This window comes from Sorex araneus, chromosome 2 (assembly GCF_027595985.1).
Source record: "Sorex araneus isolate mSorAra2 chromosome 2, mSorAra2.pri, whole genome shotgun sequence".
NCBI classification, from domain to species: Eukaryota; Metazoa; Chordata; class Mammalia; order Eulipotyphla; family Soricidae; genus Sorex; species Sorex araneus.
In genome coordinates this window covers 197,159,210-197,180,810 of record NC_073303.1, presented here as the reverse complement: position 1 = coordinate 197,180,810, position 21,601 = coordinate 197,159,210, and the positions used below count along the sequence as shown (strand labels likewise).

Here is a 21,601-nt window from a genome sequence, read left to right as displayed (position 1 = left end):
AATGCTTTTTAAAAATATATTTTAATGTTTACTTATGTAAACTGTTTTACTTAGCCATCATTCTATCACTGAACATTTACTTTTGTGTTGTGTAGTTTTTGCCAGTATTGAGTCGCCAGAGGCCTGTTGTCATATGTTAACTGTTGTGTACTTGATTAAACTTTAAGCCAGGGAGCCAGCGTTGTCATGATAAGTGTGTTTATCCTTTGGTAAATACTAACTAATAAAGCCCATAGGATAGATAATAGTCTCAGCTGGGATGTGAATTACTATCATCCCAGCCCTTTCCTCCCCCCACTTTACCTTAGTGACTGGGCTCCTGCTACCTTTGTCCCTTTTCTCCTTTTTTTTTTTTTGGCAGGGTGGCACACCTGGCAGTGCTAGGGGTGCACTTAGCCCATTGAGTTTTCCCTCCCGCTCCTGCCCCTTTACTCCTTCAAGTTCTTCTATTGGTTTCTCGTTACAATGCTGTGAAACTCCAAATCTTTAATAAAGCCCATATTAATCTACAGTGTGATCTGGCCTGTACCTGTTTCTCTTTAAAACTTTTCCAACTCACTTGCTCCTCTCTCCTGGTTCCTTTTGGCACCAGCTAATTCTTCCTTGTGCCAGAGAGATTTAGGGGCTTTGTAGAGAATTACGCCTGCACTGCTCTCAAGCTTCTCTTTAATTTGATTTTGCTCAGCTTTAACATTGGAATGTTTTTACATTTTTGCGAATGTTAACCTCTTCAGAGAGGCTTCTCCTGACCTGCTGTTCTAAAATAGGTTTCCCATGGGGGGGGGGGCCGGAGCGATAGCACAGCAGGTAGGGCGTTTGCCTTGCACGCGGCCGACCCGGGTTCGATCCCCGGCATCCCATATGGTCCCCCAAGCACTGCCAGGAGTAATTTCTGAGTGCAAAGCCAGGAGTAACCCCTGAGCATCGCTGGGTGTGACCCAAAAAGCAAAATAAAATAAAATAGGTTTCCCGTTATCCTCAGTGAGGGTCGTGTGTATTTCTGTCTCAGCTGTTATCCACATGTGTGTGCTTGATGCTTCGCTGTGCTCACCTCCAAGCTAAACCTCAAGATGGAGGAGACCACAGCATTTTATAAGTTAGTGTGTGGAAATAGCTACATATTTCCTTCTTTTAGAACTATGTAGAATGGTTAACATATATATAGGAGATGGATTTTATATAAGGAAACAGAACTTTGGGGGCTGTAGCTCCATGTTAGAGTACTTGATTTGCATGCGTGAGGCTCTAGGTTTTATCCCTGACTTGGCAAAACAAAAACAAAATAACCCAATAGTTTGTCTACAGCTTGACTAGGTTGGAGTTCTGGTAATAGTGGCAATCTTGACATTCTTGGTCAGAGTTTAGAGAGATGTAAGACTTTCAATTAATGTCTTATTTACTTTATGTTGATTAGTCTTTGATACATGTGCTGTGCTGAATCAGAAACCTAAATAAAGATAATTTTTTAAAATGTAAATGTTTAAATTAATAAAAAAAAACCCAAGATTTTCATTTTACTCCTTAGCCATCATCTTCAATTCATGAAGACTGTCCTTAGAGTGTTTTTTTGTTTGTTTCTTTTTGAATGACACTCATTGGTGCTCAGAGCTTGCTCCTGGTTCTGTTCTCAGAGATCAGTCATGGCAGTGCTCAGGGGACCACACTTGGTGCCAGGGATCAAACCTGGGTTGGCTATGTGCCAGGCAAACCCTACCCGCTGTATTATCTCTCTAGCCTTAGAGTTGTTTTTAACCAGTTAATGTTTGATCTTTGGTAGCAGTTCATTACCATATCTGAATGACAAAATGTACCCATTTTGTACAGTTAAAGCTTATCTGAATGATTAAGGAAGAAAAACTTTTTGTGGATAAGATTTACATACTGTGAAGGCATAGATCTTAAGAGTACACTTTGGTGACTGCTGGTAAGTATATGTATGAGCTTGCACAATCTCAGTCAAGAAATGGAACGTTTACATCATCCCCCAAAGTTCCCTCATACCAGCCCTCACCAAGTTGTTTCAGCCATTCTGGTGACAACCATTCTGATTTCTGGACCTCTTTTCAAGCTTCAATTAATGAAATCCCGCAGTGTATACTCTTCTGTGCTGACTTTTACGGCAGTCACGTGTGTGAGGTTTTTTTCCTTTTTGCGTCATACCCAGCAATGCTCAGGGGGTACTCCTGGCTCTGCACTTAGGAATTACTCCTGGTGGTGCTCGGGGGACCATATGCGATGCTGGGGATCAAACCTGGGTCGGCTGCGTACAAGGCAAACTCCCTACCCGCTATGCTATTGCTCCAGCCCTGAGTGTGAGAGATTTTTTTGTGTGGTTATATGTATCAGTTTCCTTTTAGTTGCTGAATAAAATTCTATCATATGAGTCAGTCAAAATTTGTTTTTTCAGGGGCTGGAGTGATAGCATAGCGGGTAGGGTGTTTGCCTTGCACATGGCCAACCCGGGTTCGAATCCCAGCATCCCATATGGTCCCCTGAGCACCACCAGGAGTAATTCCTGAGGGCAAAGCCAGGAGTAACCCCTGTGCATCACCGGGTGTGACCCAAAAAGAAAAAAAAATTTGGTTTTTCAGCTCTTTGGATAAATTTAAGTTTATCTCTGGGGCTATAATGAATAAAATGCTTATAGACTTTAATTTTTATTGTATATTATGTGTGTCTGCATACACATAGTTTTTTCTTCCCTCAGAAAATACTAGAATGGTATTTCTGGTTATACTTTATAAGTAAAGGTTTACTTTATAGAGAACTATCACCATGCCATGAGAGAGAACTCCAGTGGGTTTAATATAAGCTTTGCATGAGAGAGGCCTAGGTACAATCCCCAGCACCACTTGATCTTTTTTTGTTTTGTTTTTGGATCACACCCGGCGATGCACAGGGGTTACTCCTGGCTCATGCATGGAGGAATTACCCCTGGCAGTGCTCAGGGGACCATATGGGATGCTGGGAATTGAACCCGGGTCGGCCGCGTGCAAGGCAAATGCCCTACCTGAGGTGGTATTGCTCCAGCCCCACCACTTGATCTTTTGACTATTCTTTTTCCTCCTTGAAAATCATATTTTCTCCTTTTGTGACTACATGGTATATATTTTTTAACTATATATTGGACATTAAGGACTTGGACTTCACAAACACTATGGATTCAGTTATTGCCATCTGAAGAAAGTTACTTTTTTTCCTCACAGTTACAGTGCTGTCCCATAATCTTGGAATTGCAGAGACTTGGTTTTTCACTCTTTAGAGTGTTCCTGGAAACCCACAAGGTTTACTACTCCCCTCTGATTTGGTGGAACTCAGAGTCTACACTATTCTCATTGGGCAGCAGCTGAAATCTCGGTTTTATTTTTTTCAGCCTTTGAGCTATTTTTTTCTGTAGAATTCCTTGCAATCCCTTTTATCATGTGCTGTTCTGGGGCTCACCAGGGACTTAAAGAGAGTTGACTGTAAATATCTGTATGACTCACATTTTACAAGGCTCCTCCCACCCATCCATTTCCAGCTACTTGAGGAATCCTGAGACTCCCAAGCCTAAAAGATGGTCATTTTGCTCAAATTTTAGCCATTCTCTACCACAGGGATTCACTGGGTTGGAATAGGCATTTTGGAATATATCTCAGAACAAAGCTGATCACCGAGCAGAGCTCATCTTTCTCCTTGTATTTTCCCCCAAGGGTCAGATCCCCTCTAGATTCTCTCCTAGTACTTATCAACACAGTACTCTGTGTGTGTGTGTGTGTGTGTGTATGTATGTGTGTGTGTGTGTATGTTTGTGTGTGTGTATATGTGTGTGTGTTAAGTTAGAACTTCACCCATTGATGTTCAGGGACAACTCCTGGCTCTGTGCTTAGGGGTCTCTGGACAGTGCTTGGGGAACCATATGCAGAGTCAGGGATCAAACTGAGATCTGCTGCATATAAGACAGGCATCTTACCCTCTTACTTGCTCTCCAGCCCCATGCATTATTTTATTTCAGAAGCTTGGAAGTCAGTTATTTAACATGCCATTATTAAAAATTAGAGTTAATGTCAACTTATAGAAATTAAATTACACTAAAAATCTAAAGGAAAATAACACCAGCTCTTTTCTGATGCTGCTGGTTTCTCTGGGCCAGGGTTTGGAAAGGGTATGGCAAGGATGGCCTAGGTCCGTGCTATAGATTTGGGAGTTTCAACTGGGGAGATTCAGAATTCTAGGGGGAGGGGGAAATTTTGGGTGCTACAGTGCACTTGGAATGTCTCTCGGCCAAGTCCACCCTGGAATACCTGTGCACAGTCCCCTCACAGCATTGTGGCCTTGGAGTTCCCCTGTAGTGACTGAGCACTTGAGTATTCATATTCCAGAGAACCAGCAATACACTGCTTTGCCTTTTGTCACCTGGTTTTAGAAGTCGCACAATAAAAGTTAGCTTACGCTATCTCTTCATTGTCAGCATAAATTTAACAGAAGGGATGCAGACCCACTTTTCTAGTGGGAAAAATGTCAAAGAATTTTCAGACTTGTTTTAAAGCCACCATACTCAGAAACACGTTGATACTGGTGCTGCAGCTTGTGTTAATTAAGCCACCTCCAGTGTGAGTCACTGGTTTATGTGCCTGCATCAGTATAATCAAACAGTGCTTTCCTGTGTACGTCTCTGCAGGCAGACATGGCAGTTGGGACTCCTTAAGCATTGAAGAGCAGGACATAATGTTAAGTTGGTTTGGTTGTCACGATGAGCAGTGCTCAGGGCTTCCTACTTATACTTAGGAATCTCTTCTGGCAGGGCTCAGGGGACCATATGGGATGTGAGGATTGATCTTGGGTCAGCCACATGCAAGACAAGTGCCTTACCTGCTCCAACCGCTTAACATCAATTTGGGTTTCACAGTTTACGGAAGAAAGTCCTAGAAACACTTGCTTAGATATTTTACCCCCTTTTATTTATAGAATACAGTATTTAATGAAAGATCCACGCTCAAGGCAAGACGATGGCAGGCTTCCTGGATAACTTCCGCTGGCCAGAGTGTGAGTGTATCGACTGGAGCGAGAGAAGGAATGCTGTGGCCTCTGTGGTAGCTGGAATATTGGTGAGTGAAAAGGCCCAGCTGGTGATGTGATGTCTTTTGTCTTCATTTGGCCTATGAGTATTCTTCTGCAGCTATTAATTTCCCCATATTTGCATAGACATCAGAGTTCTAGATATTATTATTGAACATGTTACCCCACATTTCCCCTGCTCGCGATACAGTAGTGTGTATGGGCCCCTGGAGATCCTCACAGGCCCTGAATTTGATGTAACCAGCCAGGCTCTTGTGGAGTTCTGTGAGTCATGGCGTTCCGGTGTGTGAGCTGTAGTGCTCACTTCAGCAGCATTGCCCTTTTGGCTTCACTGCGCTTTCGGCTGTGAGCAGAGACTGCAGTGCCCTTGAGATACCATCTCTCTTCCCCCAGCTGCAGCACTTGGGCAAAGTGGAGGAAATCCTTGCTTAATTTTTTTGACAATGTTTATTTCCATTTTACACTTAAAGAAGCCCTATGCTTTTACTCACGTACTTAAAGTCCAGTCACCAGAGAAAGCAAACCATGACATTTCTAACTGGGCCCATTATTGCTTTCTGCCAATATTGATGCAAATTGCAGCATCTATTCAGGAGGGGAGGCTCCTAAACAGTTCTCAGGAGACCCAGGGGCTCCTCCCAGAGATTCATGGCCAACCAGGCTGGCAGTTCAGTTTGAGAGCCTGAGGGTGCTGTTTTGGGCCCCAAAATGAGTGTGTCTGAACATTACATTTTATTATAGTAATAATTGTTATTATTTTGACTTTTGGACCACACCTGGTGGCGCTCAAGGCTTACTCCTGGCTCCGTGCTCAAGATCACTCTTGGGCGGGGTTCAAGGGACTGTATGCAATGCTGGGAATGGAACTCAGGGTGTCTGTGTGCGTGGCAGGTGCCTTCTCTGCTGTACTCTCTCTCTAGCCCTGAATATTACATTTTATTTTATTCTTTTGGTTTTTGGGTCACACCCAGAGTGCTCAGGACTTCTCATTCTGCACTCAGGGATCCACTCCTGACTGGACTCAAGGGACCATATTGGATGCCAGAAAGCAAATCTGGGTCAGCTGTATGCAAGGCAAGCACCCTGCCCACTGTTCTAATGCTCTAGCTCCTGAATGTTACATTTTAAAATTCATGCTCAGCTATATAGTACTGGGTTCTCTTAAAGTATGGCATAGTTTCCAATAAAGTTCGGAAACATGAAAGAAGACTCTTTTTGGTAAATGTAGAGCTCCTTAATGGAAGCAGGAGGCTTGAGCTTGATGGAGAAATGTCCTCTTCAGCTCTTGGGCAATGAGGGAGTTGGAAGCTGGCTCAGAGAGCCTTGGCTGCAGGTACTTATGGCAAGTAAAGGCCAAAGAATCCCTTGCCAGATACATTTTTCTATTGAGAGCAGAGCTGCAGAATGTCTCCCAGATATGGTAAGTCTTTTTTTTTTTTTAATCTCAGCATTCAAAACAGTATTTTATGGGTTACTTATATGGTCTGTAGGAAAAGGGGCTGTTGGGAGCAGGTCGGTTGAGCTCAAGCCCAGTTTAACTTTGTGATGGCTCCTTCAGTTTTTCACAGGCTGGTGGATAATGATTGACGCTGCTGTGGTGTACCCTAAGCCTGAACAGCTGAACCACGCCTTTCACACGTGTGGTGTGTTTTCCACGCTGGCTTTTTTCATGTAAGTGTGAAGGTAGCTCTTGGTTCAAGAGTGCCTTCTAAATATGGTTTTCCTTAAAGTACCATGCCACATCGAAGACTGTTTTAATTTAGTTGATGGGTTTTATGCATGTTGTGTGTGGTTGTGGGGGGGGGGGGTTGGACTACACCCAACCAGGGCTTAGTCCTGGCTCTCAGGAGTCATTCTGATGATTAGGGGACCATATGGGATGCCAGGGACAAGTTCCTTATCTGCTGTGCTATCTCCCCGGCTCTGGATTGGTTTTCTTAAGCATATATCTGCCATGATATTAACATTGATAAGGAATGAGTGTTGAGTTTAGTTAAATATCTTTTTAGCATGTATAATGAGAATCATGTGGAAATGGAGAGATAGTATAGGAAGTAAGGTACTTGCCTTGCACGCAGCCAACCCTGGTTCTATCCTCAGCATCACAGATTATCCTCCAGCACTTCAAGGATTGATCCTGAGCATAGAGCCAGGAATAACCCCTGAGCACTGCTGTATGTGTTTCCTGCCCCACCAAAAAAAGAGGGCCAGAATCATAGTATAGCAGGGAGGGTGCTTGCTCTGTATGTGGCTTACCTGGCTTTAATTCCTGGCACCTGATACGGTTCCCTAGCACCACCAGGAGTAATTTCTGAGCACAGAGCTAGAAGTAAGCACTGAGCATTGCTGGTGTATGGCCCCAAACAAAAAGCTGTGTTTAGTTATATAAATACTTCCTTTAGCTCAGAAATAGTGTGTACCCTCTAAGTGGTCTGTCAGTGAGCTACGAAACTATTAGTACATGAACACTCACCGTGAATGGTCTCTTGCAGGATCAATGCTGTATCCAATGCCCAGGTGAGAGGAGATAGCTATGAGAGCGGCTGTTTGGGAAGAACAGGTAAGGGCACTTTGAGTTGTTTATGTAAACTGGCAAGGAGGGCTGGGGCAGCAGGAAGAGCCAAGCGTCTAGTGTGTTTGGTAACAATGAGAGATAATTTCAGCTTTATTTCCAAACAAGTCCTTCATTAAGATCCCTTTAAAAAAAGGTTCAGCTTGCTACTTATGTAGGTTATCTGCTCTAAGGCGCAGGTAAAACATGCCTAATCATCATCAGTGTATCTTGGACTCCAGTTATCTCTTACATCACTGCGGAGAGATTGGTTCCAGATCCCAAAGTCTAACCAGTATCATTTCTCATGCAGTGGATGGCTTTCCCTGCAGCCAAGGCTGGCGCTCTGGGCAGAAAAGCCTAGCACATATAAATAATTACTTTAGGGCTGGAGAGATAATACAGTAGGTCAGACCCTTGCCTAGCAAGCAACCCGCATGAGTTTGATCCCTGGACCCATATGTGGTCGCCTGAACCCTGCTCAAGAGTGATCCCTAAGCAGGAGTAAGCCCTGAGCACTGCCTGGTGGGGTCCAGAAACAAAAACAAACTAAAATTACTGTTTTAGTATTTGAGTTTGACAGAATTCAGTACTTTTATCATCTAGTAGTAGTTTACTTCAGATTATAATAATGGATTCTATTTGAATCTAGGGGGGCTTACAAGGGTATTTCCATGTCCTGTGTCAAAAGCACAGGGCTAGAAATCCTGTGTCCAACATCTCAGGCCTCAGGAGGGGTGATTTGTTTGGAAGTTTGGAGTGGCTGTGAGAGGAATTTTGAAGGATAATTAAGAATTTAGTAAGTCTATGTAAATATTTTACGTGCACTGTCAACTACCTTGAATGCTTTATACATATTAATGTATATGTGGGGGGGGCTTCTCTAATCTATCTGCCTACATCTTGAAGAACATATTGGGTTCCGGGGATTGAATCCAGGTCGGCTGTGTACAAGACAAATGCTCTGCCTGCCGTACTATCTCTCCAGTCCCAAAAGCCCATAGGTTTTTACCCTCATAAAGTTACTATCATGGGGGCTGGAGCAATAGCACAGCGGGTAGGGCGTTTGCCTTGCACACGGCAGACCCGGGTTCGATTCCCAGCATCCCATATGGTCCCCTGAGCACCGCCAGGGGTAATTCCTGAGTGCAGAGCCAGGAGTGTCCCCTGTGCATCGCCGGGTGTGACCCAAAAAGCAAAAAAAAAAAAAAAGTTACTATCACGTCTTATCTCATGATTATTCCCTGCTCAGTTAAAAATGTACATTACAGTTAATATTTACTTGTTCTGTCCAGTGCTTTAAGAATTAAGGGCACATTGTCTTACAGGCATGCTCAGATACTGTTACAGTAAGCTTTTACCCTACTTAGATGGTTTGTTTAATGCAGCCTCATTTAATTTCCATGTAAGGAATTTGCTAGAAAGAGTTATCAAGGTAATTACTAATGCCAAATGGAACTGTGAAATAATGGAGTGCTGAGAAAAAACAGGAACCATGTAGTTAGGATCTAGGATGAAATGACACCCTTCATTGTTCATATGGAGTTTGAGCTTCCTTTTAGTCAAACACAAAAAGGTCAAATGTTATCCTCTTTTGCTAAGTAGAAGCACACTTATTTTGCTTCAAGTGAGGGGCAGCCCATACTGGGTGGAGCTCAGGGCCTACTCCTGGCTTTGTGCACTGGGATCACTCGTGCTCCGGGGACCATATGCAGTCCTGGACATTGAGCTAGGGTCAGATGTATGCATGGCAAGCAGCATAACATCTGTGCTTTCTCTCAGGCCCAAATAAAAACATACATTTTTTTTTGGTGTCAGGTGAGGGACATAATCCATAATCCAGCAATGCTTAGGTTTTATTCATGGCTCTGTGCTCAGGGATCACTCCTGGCAGGGCTCAGGGACCATATGGGATGCTGGAGATTGAACCTGGGTCAATGGTGTATAAGGCAAATAAATGCCTTACCTGCTGCACAACCTCTCCAGCCCCAATCATACTCATTTTTAAAGGAAATTTTAAAATATTTTTAGTTCTACTAGGATAAATGTATTTGGCCATATGTAAAGGAGAGGAGGAAAACACAAGTTTTTTTTGTTTGTTTTTATTTGGTGACCATACTCGAGGTGCTGAGGGGTTATTCCTGGCTCTGTGCTCAGGAATTACTTGCAATGCTCATAGGACCATTTAAGATGCTGGGGATCTAACTAGGGTTGGCTGTGTGTGAGGAAATCACTCCTACCCACTATCTCTCTAGCCTCCTCTAACACAAATGTTAACTTGCTTTCCTAAAATATTTTGAATCCACTTAAGTGTCCATGTGAATATAGAGGCTCAGTAATAATGAAGTTTAGGGTTCTGGACCAGAGAGATAATATAATGGTTAAGGAGATTATGTTGTATATAACCAACCCACAACCCGATTTTTTTTTTATATTTTACTGTTTATTAACATTGTACAATGGCTACACAGACACATACACACACACATATATACACATCTTTTTGATTTTTTTTTTTTTGCTTTTGAGTCACACCCGGCAATGCTCAGGGGTTACTCCTGACTCTGTGCTCAGGAATTACTCCTGGTGGTGCTCGGGGGACCATATGGGATGCTGAGAATCGAACCTGGGTCGGCCGCGTACAAGAAAAACGCCCTACCCGCTGTGCTATCACTCAAAAACCCCAACCCCATTTTGATCTTGTTACTACATATGGTCCCCTGAGCACCGCCAGGAGTGATCCTTGAGTGCAGAGTCCGGAGTAAGTCCTGGGCACCACCAGATGTGGTCCCCCTCCAGAAATACCCAATATCGAATATTATAGTAGAGCATTGAAGAGATGGCTCTGACTTTGAACTTTTCAAGGTCATCTTGTGGGATGGCCATAAAGTAGAATGAGTGTGCTTCTGAGAATGGCTGCTGCTCGCACCACCTTGGGTGCTGGTGTGATTTAACACCGAGGGCAAGGGAATGCATTGGTCTTCCTTAACTGGCAGTCTCTCATTCCTGCAAGTTATGGTGATCCAATCCCATTTACTGCTTCCTATTATTTAAATAACACTTCCACAGGATAGCCTTGCACTTTGTGTGTCATAGTCACCTTAGCCAAATCACTACTTGGAAAACTTTCATGGTTTCCATTCGTGTCTCTGCAGGAGGAAAAAGTGATTTTTACTCCTTTCCCTCTCCAGTAGGGGGTTGCCCCCGTTTAGAGTTGTCTTGTAAAACAGTCTTTCCCCAGCAATACCACTGCTGGGAATATATCCCAGAGAAGCAAAAAAGTATAGTCAAAATGACATCTGCACTTATTTGTTCATCACAGCACTGTTTACAATAGCCAGAATCTGAAAAAAACCCGAGTGCCCTAGAACAGATGACTGGTTGAAGAAACTTTGGTACATCTATACAATGGAATATTATGCAGCTGTTAGAAAAAATGAAGTCATGAACTTGCATATAAGTGGATCAACATGAAAAGTATCATGCTAAGTGAAATGAGCCAGAAAGAGAGGGACAGACAAAGATTGCACTCATCTGTGGAATACAAAATAACAGAGTAGGAGACTAATACCCAAGAATAGTAGTATATAATACCAGGAGGTTGGCTCCATAACTTGGAGGCTGGCCTCACATGCTGGGGGAAAGTCATCCCAGAAAGAGAAGGGAACAGCAAGTAAAATGTGATTGGAAATCCCACTCCGGGAGGGAGATGCATGCTGAAAGTAGACTAGAGACTGAACATGATGGCCACTCAATACCCCTACTGCAAACCACAACACCCAAAAGGAGAGAGAGAGAGAACAAACTGGAATGCCCTGCTACAGAGGTGGGGTGGGGTGGGGGTATGGGACTGGGGGGGTGGGAGGGATACTGGGTTCATTAGTGGTGGAGAATGGACACTAGTGGAGGGATGGGCTCTCGAACATTGCATGAGGGAAAACAAGCACGAAAATGTGTGAATCTGTAACTATACCTTCACTGTGACTCACTAATTAAAAAATAAATAAATTTAAAAAAAATTAAAAAATAGTCTTTCTTCGGGGCTGGAGTGATAGGACAGGAGTTAGGGGGCTTACTTTGCTTAAAGCTGACCCAGGTCAATCCCTGGCATCCATATTGTCCCCTGAGTACCTCCAGGAGTGATTCTTGAGCATAGAGCCAGGAGTAACTCTTGATTACTGCAGGGTGTGGCCCCAAAATAAAGCAAAACAAAGCAAAATCTTTCTTTACTTTACGATTGTAACAGCATATGTGAAAATGTGCCTGTTTTGCTGTGCATGTCCTAGGATTGGGAGCTGCAGAAATGAGCAGAATCTTAACGCCTGTCTCCCACACAGGTGCTCGAGTGTGGCTCTTCATCGGTTTCATGTTGATGTTCGGGTCACTAATTGCCTCCATGTGGATTCTCTTTGGTGCATATGTTACCCAAAGTAAGTATTCAATTCTTTTATTTAAATTTTTTTTTTTTTATTTCATAGGAGAAATCCTAATGTGTCCTCTATTTGGCTCAAGTGTGCTACCTCTCTCTGGAGTCAAACGTAGGTCAATTAGCTTGGAAATCCTCTGGGGCAAGAGAGCTGAGGAGTGTGATGAGGCATGGCAGCGAGGTCCCCCAGCCCACCAGTGTCATCCTGCTTAGGAAACTCAGCACCTGCTGGTCTGAGTCCATCTGGCCTTCTCCAGAATTTCAAATTCCCTTTCCTTCAACCACCAGGCTCCACGCTGAATGCCCGCTTCCAAGGGTTGCAGTGGGAAAAGTGAGAAACCTGTCCACAAGGAGAGGCCCTGTCTGTGTACAGCCTAACCAGTGTTCTCAAGGGCCATTGCAGTGTAGTCTTTATTCCATTTATTAAGTGTTGTAGTGATGACGGATGGTATGGGCTCTGTGTAATATAATAATATGGGCTATAATAATAATATGGGCTCTGTGTCACCCATACTTACATATGAAAAATTCTATATTTTAAAATATGTATCTTACTCCAAGATTTTAGAAAAAGGGTGGTGGGTTCCACTGTCTACTGAAACACCTCCTCCAAACAGAGCCCATAATTTTTCAGTATAGGTGTAAATAAGGGATTCAAAATTTTGGGGCTGGAGTGATAGCACAGCGGGTAGGGCGTTTGCCTTGCACACGGCCACCCCGGGTTCGATTTCCAGCATATCATATGGTCCCCTGAGCACGGCCAGGGGTAATTCCTGAGTGCAGAGCCAGGAGTGACCCCTAAGCGTCACTGGGTGTGATCCTCCCCAAATTTTTTTTTCTAATTGTTTTTGGGTCACACCTGCCTATGCTCAGGACTTATTTCTGACTCTGTGCTCAGGGATCACTCCTGGCAGGCTCAGGGGACCATCTTAGGTGCAGGAGATTGAACCAGGGTCAGCAGCCTATAAGACTAGCACTTTAACCCCTGTACTATCTCTCCAGCCATGAAAATTGGAGTTCTTAACCTGTTGTGCCCAACTTTCAGATCCCCAGTTGTGGAGAGACCAAGTCTACACATGATAATGCAAAAACAAAGGAACTTTATTACTAGCCTGAGCCAGTGCTAGCCCGAGCTAGGGTCCAAGTCTCATCCAGTACAGTGGAGTCTTGACAAGGACCCCGACTCCAAATCACAAGCAGTTTATATAGGGTTCAGAATTAAGAAGCAATTTATATACTGATCTATTTTTATCATTGGCCCTATTACAATGGCAGTCAGCAATTAGAAAATGGTTAGTAACAATTTCTAAGGAGGGTGCAGTGACCCTTCATGACCGGCCAGACCCAGCTGCCCAATTCCTTATCTTGGCTAATTACTCAACTGGGAGTTTACCAGAAACCGCAAGTCCTGCTTTGGGGAAACAGAAACTGAGGCCTGGCTGAGACTTATTGTTGCTGCAGCTTGTCACGGCTGCTGAGGAGCCTGCTTTGGGGCCTCACGAACCATGCTGTGATATTGATTGTTATAGCAAAAGCTGAGATTGAGTCACTTTTTCATCGTATCTAGTATCTTTTTTAAATTTTATTTTCATAATTTTGTTCACATTAATTGATTACATTCAATATTTCAACATCAATCCCACCACTAATACACCTTTCTACCACCATTATTTAGAATTTTCCCACCACCATTCAAGCCTGCCTGCCAGGGGCAGATGCTAGATAATTTATTTTCTATTACTTATTGCGGATATCATAAGACGTTGTGCGGTCACAAAAGTGGTTGCATGCTTCTGGATTCTAAAATTGTAAAATTGTAAATCTCTGTAGGGAGCTAACCATTTTTTTTTTTTTGCTTTTTGGGTCACACCCGGCGATGCACAGGGGTTACTCCTGGCTCTGCACTCAGGAATCACCTCTGGCGGTGCTCAGGGGACCATATGGGATGCTGGGAATCGAACCCGGGTTGGCCACGTGCAAGGCAAATGCCCTACCTGCTGTGCTATTGCTCCAGCCCCGGAGCTAACCATTTTGAGATTCATTTGGGAGTCTTTGGATCAAGGCCATTGATGTGCTGAGATGGCTCCTGGAGGCAGATCGTGGGCGTGACAGCCAGGACCCCAAGTGGGCTGGGAGATGGGAAGGAAGAGCCTGTCTCCGCCGCCACCATTCGGCCTGGAGTCTTAGTCTTTGAACCCCATACCTGGCTTTTGCTTTTGGAAGCTCCTGGCCATCAGGTTTTCATCCATAGTAGGCGGGGAGGGGGGCGGGGGGACACACCCGATCCATCTAAGGGGCCCCGGTGGAATTGACTCAGTACGGGGTCCAGAGAGATCTCTGTCGAACTGCTGTCTTTTGGGATTCACTGCTGTGTCTCCTATCTAATATCTTAAACCTAGAACCTAGAGTTATAGTTATAAAAATTAACCATCCTGGGGCTGGGGCGATAGCACAGCGGGTAGGGCGTTTGCCTTGCACGCGGCCGACCCGGGTTCGAATCCCAGCATCCCATATGGTCCCCTGAGCACTGCCAGGGGAGATTCCTGAGTGCATGAGCCAGAAGTGACCCCTGTGCATTGCCGGGTGTGACCCAAAAAGAAAAAAAAAATTAACCATCCACAAAAATCTGTGTTGTGTCTGATATTTTCTTTTCCCGTGAAGTGGCATTCAGAGGAGAGTGTGCAAAAGAACATGATGAATTGTCATGATTTTTTTTTCTTTTTGGGTCATACCCAGCGATGCACAGGGTTACTCCTGGCTCTGCACTCAGGAATTATTCCTGGCGGTGCTCAGGGGACTGGGATTCGAACCCAGGTCAGCTGCATGCTATCACTCCAGCCCCTGTCATGAATTTTTTTATACTGGTCAGATTTGCACACCGAAACAGCTGAATTTATGGAAGGAAACCAATGAACATAATCAAGAATTTCATTTGGGAGATGGCTCAAGCCCCAGGTTGATCCCTGGCACAGAGCACCACTGAGTTTGGTCCCATAGCCCCTTCAAGAAAAAAAAAAACCAACCTAAAACAAAGAACCCAAGCATACCTCTGTCTTTCTAACATTTGTGTTGTGTGTGGCCAGACAGGAAAGGAATAAGCTACTGCTTCCTTGGCAGTTTGAACTGCTGCAATTGCTTTAGACACAAAGAAAACCTGCTGAGTTCGTCCATAGCAAGAGCAAGCCTTAGTGAGAGAGTGGCACTGGATTTCCATACTTCACTCCATCCCGGGTTTCTTAGAGCAAATGGGGAGTTGCTGTGTTCTTCGAGACACAGAGCATGTCAGAGCGATGGCTCAAATGCTTTGTTCTGCCCTTGGCCCTTTTTTTGCCTGTTGTTTTTTCTCCTAATGGGTTTTACTTTGTGTGTGCAGATACCGATGTTTATCCAGGACTAGCTGTGTTCTTTCAAAATGCGCTGATTTTTTTTAGGTGAGTTGGCTAACTTTATTTTTCATTTTAATGTTTAAAAATGTATTTTTGTTAAAAATTGAGATGACATTCATGTGTAAGAGTGTAATGGGTCATATGTTTGGGGGTTACAGTGTTACCTCGCCACAACCACCACCAAAGTACCAGTATCTCTCTACCTCTGTTTCCAGATCTCCCACCGCCCCTCCCTCTGACTCCCCCACCGCCTTGGTCACCTAAGGGTTGGGGTCAGAGTCTGAGGGCTTGTTTTTATTGAGCCCTCTTTGGTCCCTTATTTTGTTTCTTAATATCCTATATGGGCTGGAGCGATAGCACAGCGGGTAGCGCGTTTGCCTTGCACAAGGTCGACCCGGGTTTGATTCCTCCATCCCTCTCAGAGAGCCCGGCAAGCTACCGAGAGTATCCCTGGCAAGCTACCCATGGCGTATTTGATATGCCAAAAAACAGTAACAACAAGTCTCACAATGGAGACATTACTAGTGCCCGCTCGAGCAAATGGACGAACAATGGAGCGACAGTGATACAGTGCTAATATCCCATACGATGGTGAGATTAGCTGGTATTTGTCTTTCCCTGATAGTTATTTTGCTTTGCATGGCCCTCTCCAGTTTCATCTGTCCCTGTAGCGAAAGACAAGATTGCATCTTTTCTTTAATCATCCTTTTCATTTTTATTTTTGGCCACGCCCAGCAGTACTCAGGGCTTACTTCTGGCTCTGCACACTCAAAGATCACTCCTGGTGGGGTTCAGGGGGCCATATATGGGTGCCAGGAATTGAACTCAGGTCATTCTTTTTTCTTTTCCCTAATTGCTTCAGCTTTCTTGAGTAATGGTGGTAAGAGTAGTTGCCTAATCTGTTAAACCATACCTGTTGCCATTTACAAAACTAGTTTTATTTTATGAGCAGCATTACAATGTGGCATCTATAAATGAGTAAGTTTTACAACATTTATGTAGAACTGTTTCCAAAGGTGAAAATTCTATAGTATAAGTATGTACATTACCCATTTAATTAGGAGTTCTGCTACGTGCCAGAACCACAGTTAGAGGCTTTATGTGGGTTACTTTTTTAATGCTCATTTAATTACCTTAGGTATATATAGATCTACTTAATTGGTATATAAAGTTGATGGTGTTCTAGTTCTATTGATGAGGAAATAAGACTCAGAGAGCGTAGTTTGAAATGTCCAGCTAATAGTAAACATAGAACAGAAATTGGACTCCAGAGTACTGCTTCCATAGCCTGTGTTTTTTATTTTATTTTTTGTTTGGGGAACATAACTAGCTGTGCTTAGGACTTACTCTGGCCCTGTATTCAGGGAATCATTCCTGGTGGGATTCAGGGGACCATCTGGGATGCTGGGGATCAAATTTTTGTCAGCCACATGCAAGGCAAGTGTCTTACATGTTGTGCTATTTCTCCAGTCCCAATAGCCTATGTTTTAATAAAAAAAAAAACCAACAATACCAGAAGAGCTAGCATTAATGAAGAAGAAAATAAATTAGAATTTATTCAGAGTATGCATATGGTATACAAAACCTAGTTAGGGGATTAGATTTTCTGATTTTGTAAGATAACTTTTAGTAAACATACAAATTAATATTGAAATAATTTTTAGGGACAGTCATCTAGAAAGTCCCCAAAATTATGCTTTTATTTTGTGATGTTCAGAAATGAACATTTTTTTTTTGAGGGTTATACCCGGTGATGCTCAAGTGTTACTCCTGGTTCTGCACTCAGGAGTTACTCCTGGCATTAGTTGGGGGACCATATGGGATGCCAGGGATCGAACCCAAGTCAGCTGCATGCAAGGCAAATGCCCTGTCCACTGTACTATCACTCCGGCCCTAAATGAGTATCTTTTAATAGGAAAGTATCGTTTTAGATACCCATTTATAAAAGTTTATCCTTCCGGGGCTGGAGCGATAGCACAGCGGGTAGGGCATTTGCCTTGCATGTGGCCTACCTGGGTTCGATTCCCAGCATCCCATTTGGTCACCTGAGCGCCGCCAGGAGTAATTCCTGAGCACAGAGCCAGGAGTAACCCCTGTGCATTGCCAGGTGTGACCCAAAAAGCAAAAAAAAAAAAAAAAAAAAAAAAGCAGCAAAAAATTAAAAACAAGTTTATTCTTCCACCAACCCCATAAAACTTTTATATTCTAAGCCTTGAAAAACTTGGTTTAGGGTCTGGAATGATAGTACCATGGGCAGCGCGTTTACCTTGCACACAGCTGACCCAGGTTCAATCACCAGAACCCCATATGGTCCCCTGGGTCTGGTTAGGTGTGCACAGAGCCAGGGGTAAGTCCCGGTGTAGACCCTGCATAGCAAAACAAATATAAAGACACATCTTTTTTTTTTTTTAAGTTTGGTTATCTTATATTTTTCACAATTACAAAGTTGTTCATGATTGGGTTTCAGTCATAATGTTCCAGCACCTATCCATTCACCAGTGTACATTTTCCACCACCAATGTCCCCAATTTTCCTCACCTCCCCGACCTCATGGCAGGCACTTTTCTTCCCCTCCCCCCTCCACTTTTCTTTCCTTTTGGGCATTATGGTTTGTAATACAGGTATGAAAGTTATTATGTATTTTTAACTTCTTTCAGCACTCAGTTCTTGTCCAGAGTGATTATTTCCATCTATCATTGCCGTAGTGGTCCCTTCTGGATCCTAACTGCACTTTTCTCCACACACTCTCGTGGCGAACTTCCATCTGTGGACCAGTCTCTCCGGCCCTGTAGAAACACATCTTGGGGCTAGAGCAATAGCACAGCAGTTAAGGCTCTTGGCTTGCATGCGCCTGAGCTGGGTTCCATCCCTGGCACGCCTGGGTTCTACCTATTCTGTCCAGCATAGGGAGTTATCCCTGTCACCTGATTTAAAACTACTAATAGACATGAAGGATGATATTGAGAGAATGAAAGAGTCATAGGAGACTGTAACATTCCTCCATCACTGTACGGTCGATCATTAACAGTATTGTGAGTAAAGGCACCTCAAAAAAAATGGGAGACAGGGAAGAAGGATGTGGAATTCAGCCTGGCTAGCAGGGTTAAAAACCTGCTTTACAGAGCAAGCCAACCCCACCTCCACTACTGCCACCATCTTCAGTTCCAGCATTGCCCCCAAGGTGTGAGTGGGGTACTCCCGCATTGCCCCTCACAATATGTTTCCATCTCTTTCCAGCACTCTGATCTACAAATTCGGAAGGACGGAGGAGCTGTGGAGCTGAGACCACGTTGTCACCAACCCCCTTCTCTGACTGTATTCTAGCTGTAGATAAGTTTTTATCTCTCAATATAGTTTACTGCATTTTGCCAAACGGACCTATCCAGGGAGACTGTCGGTTCCTCTCTGCGTTTGTACTCTGAGTGTTGAAGCAGGCTTCTGACATGTGTGTCCTTTTTCCCTATGGACTGGTTGGTTAATATGTCTATACTACCATGTACAGATGGGCGGAGGAGCGTGGGTTGTCTTCCTGGGGCCTGAGAGCTGGGCCTGCTCCTGAGCCGTGGGCCCATGTGAGAGCTCACGGCTTCTTTGCCTTCTCTCTTTTCTGCAGTCATGCAAAAAAAAAAAAGCAGCACCCCACCTCCCCCGCCCCCATTCCCCCTAATGCGCTCTCTGAACTTTGACTGAGCCATTTCAAAGGGGATTTTGGTAAGCCGTAACTTATTTTGACTTAAAGCAGATTTTTTTTTTAACAAGAAAAAAACATTTGTCCTTGTGTATGAAAGAAGTGGACTTTTATATGGAGATTTCTTTTTTAATGCCTGAAGAACTGATTTGAAAAAGGCCTGCTTTAAACACCGGGTCTCTGATAGGACCTTATTGGAGCAGGGCCAGTGCAGGATGAGGAAAGCACAGTTGTATGTGGTTAGGAGCCCCAGACCGGCGATGTCTGAAGGCGGCTGAAAGGGACTCCGGGCTGCAGTGCCAAAGCCTGAACCATGGAACAGAGTGGCACCTCGAGCTGTGAGGTGAAGCCCATCTTCCCGAAGGGAGTCATTATGACCTAGTGAAAAATTAGCCGCTCCAGCCTCCCCGGTACCAACCGCAAGGCTCTGGGCAGCCCTCAAGCGCTGGAAAAGGCTGCCTACTTGTGTCTGGAAGCTGGCAGCTGGCAGCTAGAGCTGCCCTTTGCCTAGTGTGTCTGTACCATCCTTGCTCCAGATTTCACAGGGAAGGGAGGGCTCCCCTGCTCCCGTGATGTCCTCTGTCCTGGCAGGCCACAGGCGGAACTCTTTTTCTTCCAGAAGGATTTGAGAGAGCCTTTTGGTGAGAGACAGAATAATATCCATGGTTTCGTATGCCGCGTCTAACGCCAGCCTTATATTTTGCTTCACTTCCTTCCTCTCGCGGGGGGATTTCCTGTGCACAGAGTATGAAGCCATCGGCCGTGGAGCGCTGTGCCTTTATCCGAACACCAGCTTGGTTCATCACTGGTCTCTTTCCTCTTCTTCTCGTTTTGTCCCTTGAAAAAATACCAGTCAGCCATCCGGCTTCCCAAACATTGTGAGACTGCGTACCTGTTGCCATTCTCCTGCTGTACCCTGTTGCAATAAAGGTGACTTCTCACGCGTTCCCTTCTTGTCACATCCATGGGAGAAAATGAACCGTAAGTTGGTTTGCTGCCAGGGAGCTGGCTCAGAGGCTGGAGAGAATGCCTGGCCTGGCCTGGGCAAGGCTCTGGGTTTGATCCCCAGCACTGCATGGTCTCCTTAGCAGCACCAGGCATAGCCTAGTGATGCTGTCCCTCCCCTCCCTTCCCCAATAGTTCACTGTTCATTATTTAGCTATTCAAGAAGACCTGGTCAAAGAAACATTTTATCTAATAAAACAAGAACACCTCTTGTATTCAGGCTTGTAAAATGCTGGAGGCTAACCAAGGACAGAAAAGGTGTCAGAAATGGCTCAGAAAAGGTGGGTGGTGGAAGGGGCTGGAGAGGTAGTACAGCCTGGAGGGTGTTTGCCTTGTATGCAGCCAACCCAGGTTTTATCCCTGCACCCCATATGATCCCTCAACCATTGCCAGGAGTGATCCCTGAGCGCAGAGCCAGGAGTAACCCCTGAGTATCACCAAATGTGGCCCCAAAACAAAAAAAAGGTGAATATTGGCTCATCGGGGTTACATTTTCATGCTTGTGCCCATATGTCTTTCATTTGAAGTGTTCACATCTTTGGCTGTGTGTTCAGGGCCCCATTTATGATTTTTTCCACCTTGTGTTTGTTTTTTGGGTTGCACCCAGCTCAGGGCTTACTCCTGGCTCTGCTCTCAGGGATCATCCTCATGGTGCTCCGTGGGGCCATATGTAGTGTAGGGATGCAACCTGGGTGCATGCAAGGCCTTACCTGCTATCCTAACTCTCCTGCCCCTAGAGGTAACATTTCTTAAGAACTTTATATATCCTTTGTGTTGTCACATTTCATTATTTAGAGGTCGGAGGCCAGAACTTTTTTCTTTTTCCCACACCCAGCGGTGCTCAGGGCTTACTCCTCTCTCTGTGCTCAGGGATCGAACCAGGGTTAGCATAGAAAAGGCAAGTGCCTTACAGCTATCCTGTCTCTGACCTGGAAGCCGAGATTTTCAGGGGGCTCTGCATTTACAGTGAAGTTGGTTTACTTTCCCTAACTCTGGCACAGCCACATTTAATTAGGAGCGCCTGAGGCTATGTGCCAAAAATGCAGGCTGGAAGCAAGGAAGAATGTGGGTCCTTGTCCTTTCCCTGAGGCTTGGGGAAGGGACTTGTACTCTGAGTTTTTCTTTTTTTTTTTTCTTGTCACCAGGGGGCGTGCCATCTTAAGAAACCCTTAAGAAACTGTCGTAAGTCAGTAGAATTTTGTTTTCTTTCAAGTGTTTGGGAGCTTATTCTTGTTCTTCTCTAGCAGTTTGCATCAGCCTAAGGAGTTTTATGTTGGCCTCTCAAACAGGAGGAGTACGTGCCTCTTCTGTTCTTTAAGCTACTGCAATGGGATATTTTAAAATTCTGTGAGTGGTGTGTCTGGGCCAGCCTTCCAGACCCGCCTGGGTTATGCCAGGGCAGGGAACACTGAATCTTTGATTGGGGAGCATCTGGCCTTCCTCCCCGAAAGGTTCCCCCCAAGTGTAGGCTGAAAACCAAGAACTCT

The 21,601-nt window shown here is 44.5% G+C and overlaps 1 protein-coding gene across 1 annotated transcript in view; it reads left to right on the top strand.

The window, feature by feature from the left end:
* The window catches only part of TMEM50B (transmembrane protein 50B), a 39,431-nt gene extending 19,379 nt beyond the window's left edge, over positions 1-20,052 (top strand). The window contains exons 2-7 of the mRNA XM_055126514.1: positions 4,948-5,087; positions 6,617-6,729; positions 7,551-7,618; positions 11,947-12,039; positions 15,409-15,466; positions 18,659-20,052. Of these exons, the coding sequence (XP_054982489.1) occupies positions 4,989-5,087; positions 6,617-6,729; positions 7,551-7,618; positions 11,947-12,039; positions 15,409-15,466; positions 18,659-18,704 (477 nt within the window). The 5' untranslated portion in view covers positions 4,948-4,988 and the 3' untranslated portion in view covers positions 18,705-20,052. The remainder of the gene's footprint in view (positions 1-4,947; positions 5,088-6,616; positions 6,730-7,550; positions 7,619-11,946; positions 12,040-15,408; positions 15,467-18,658) is intronic.
* Positions 20,053-21,601: the final 1,549 nt, after the last annotated feature.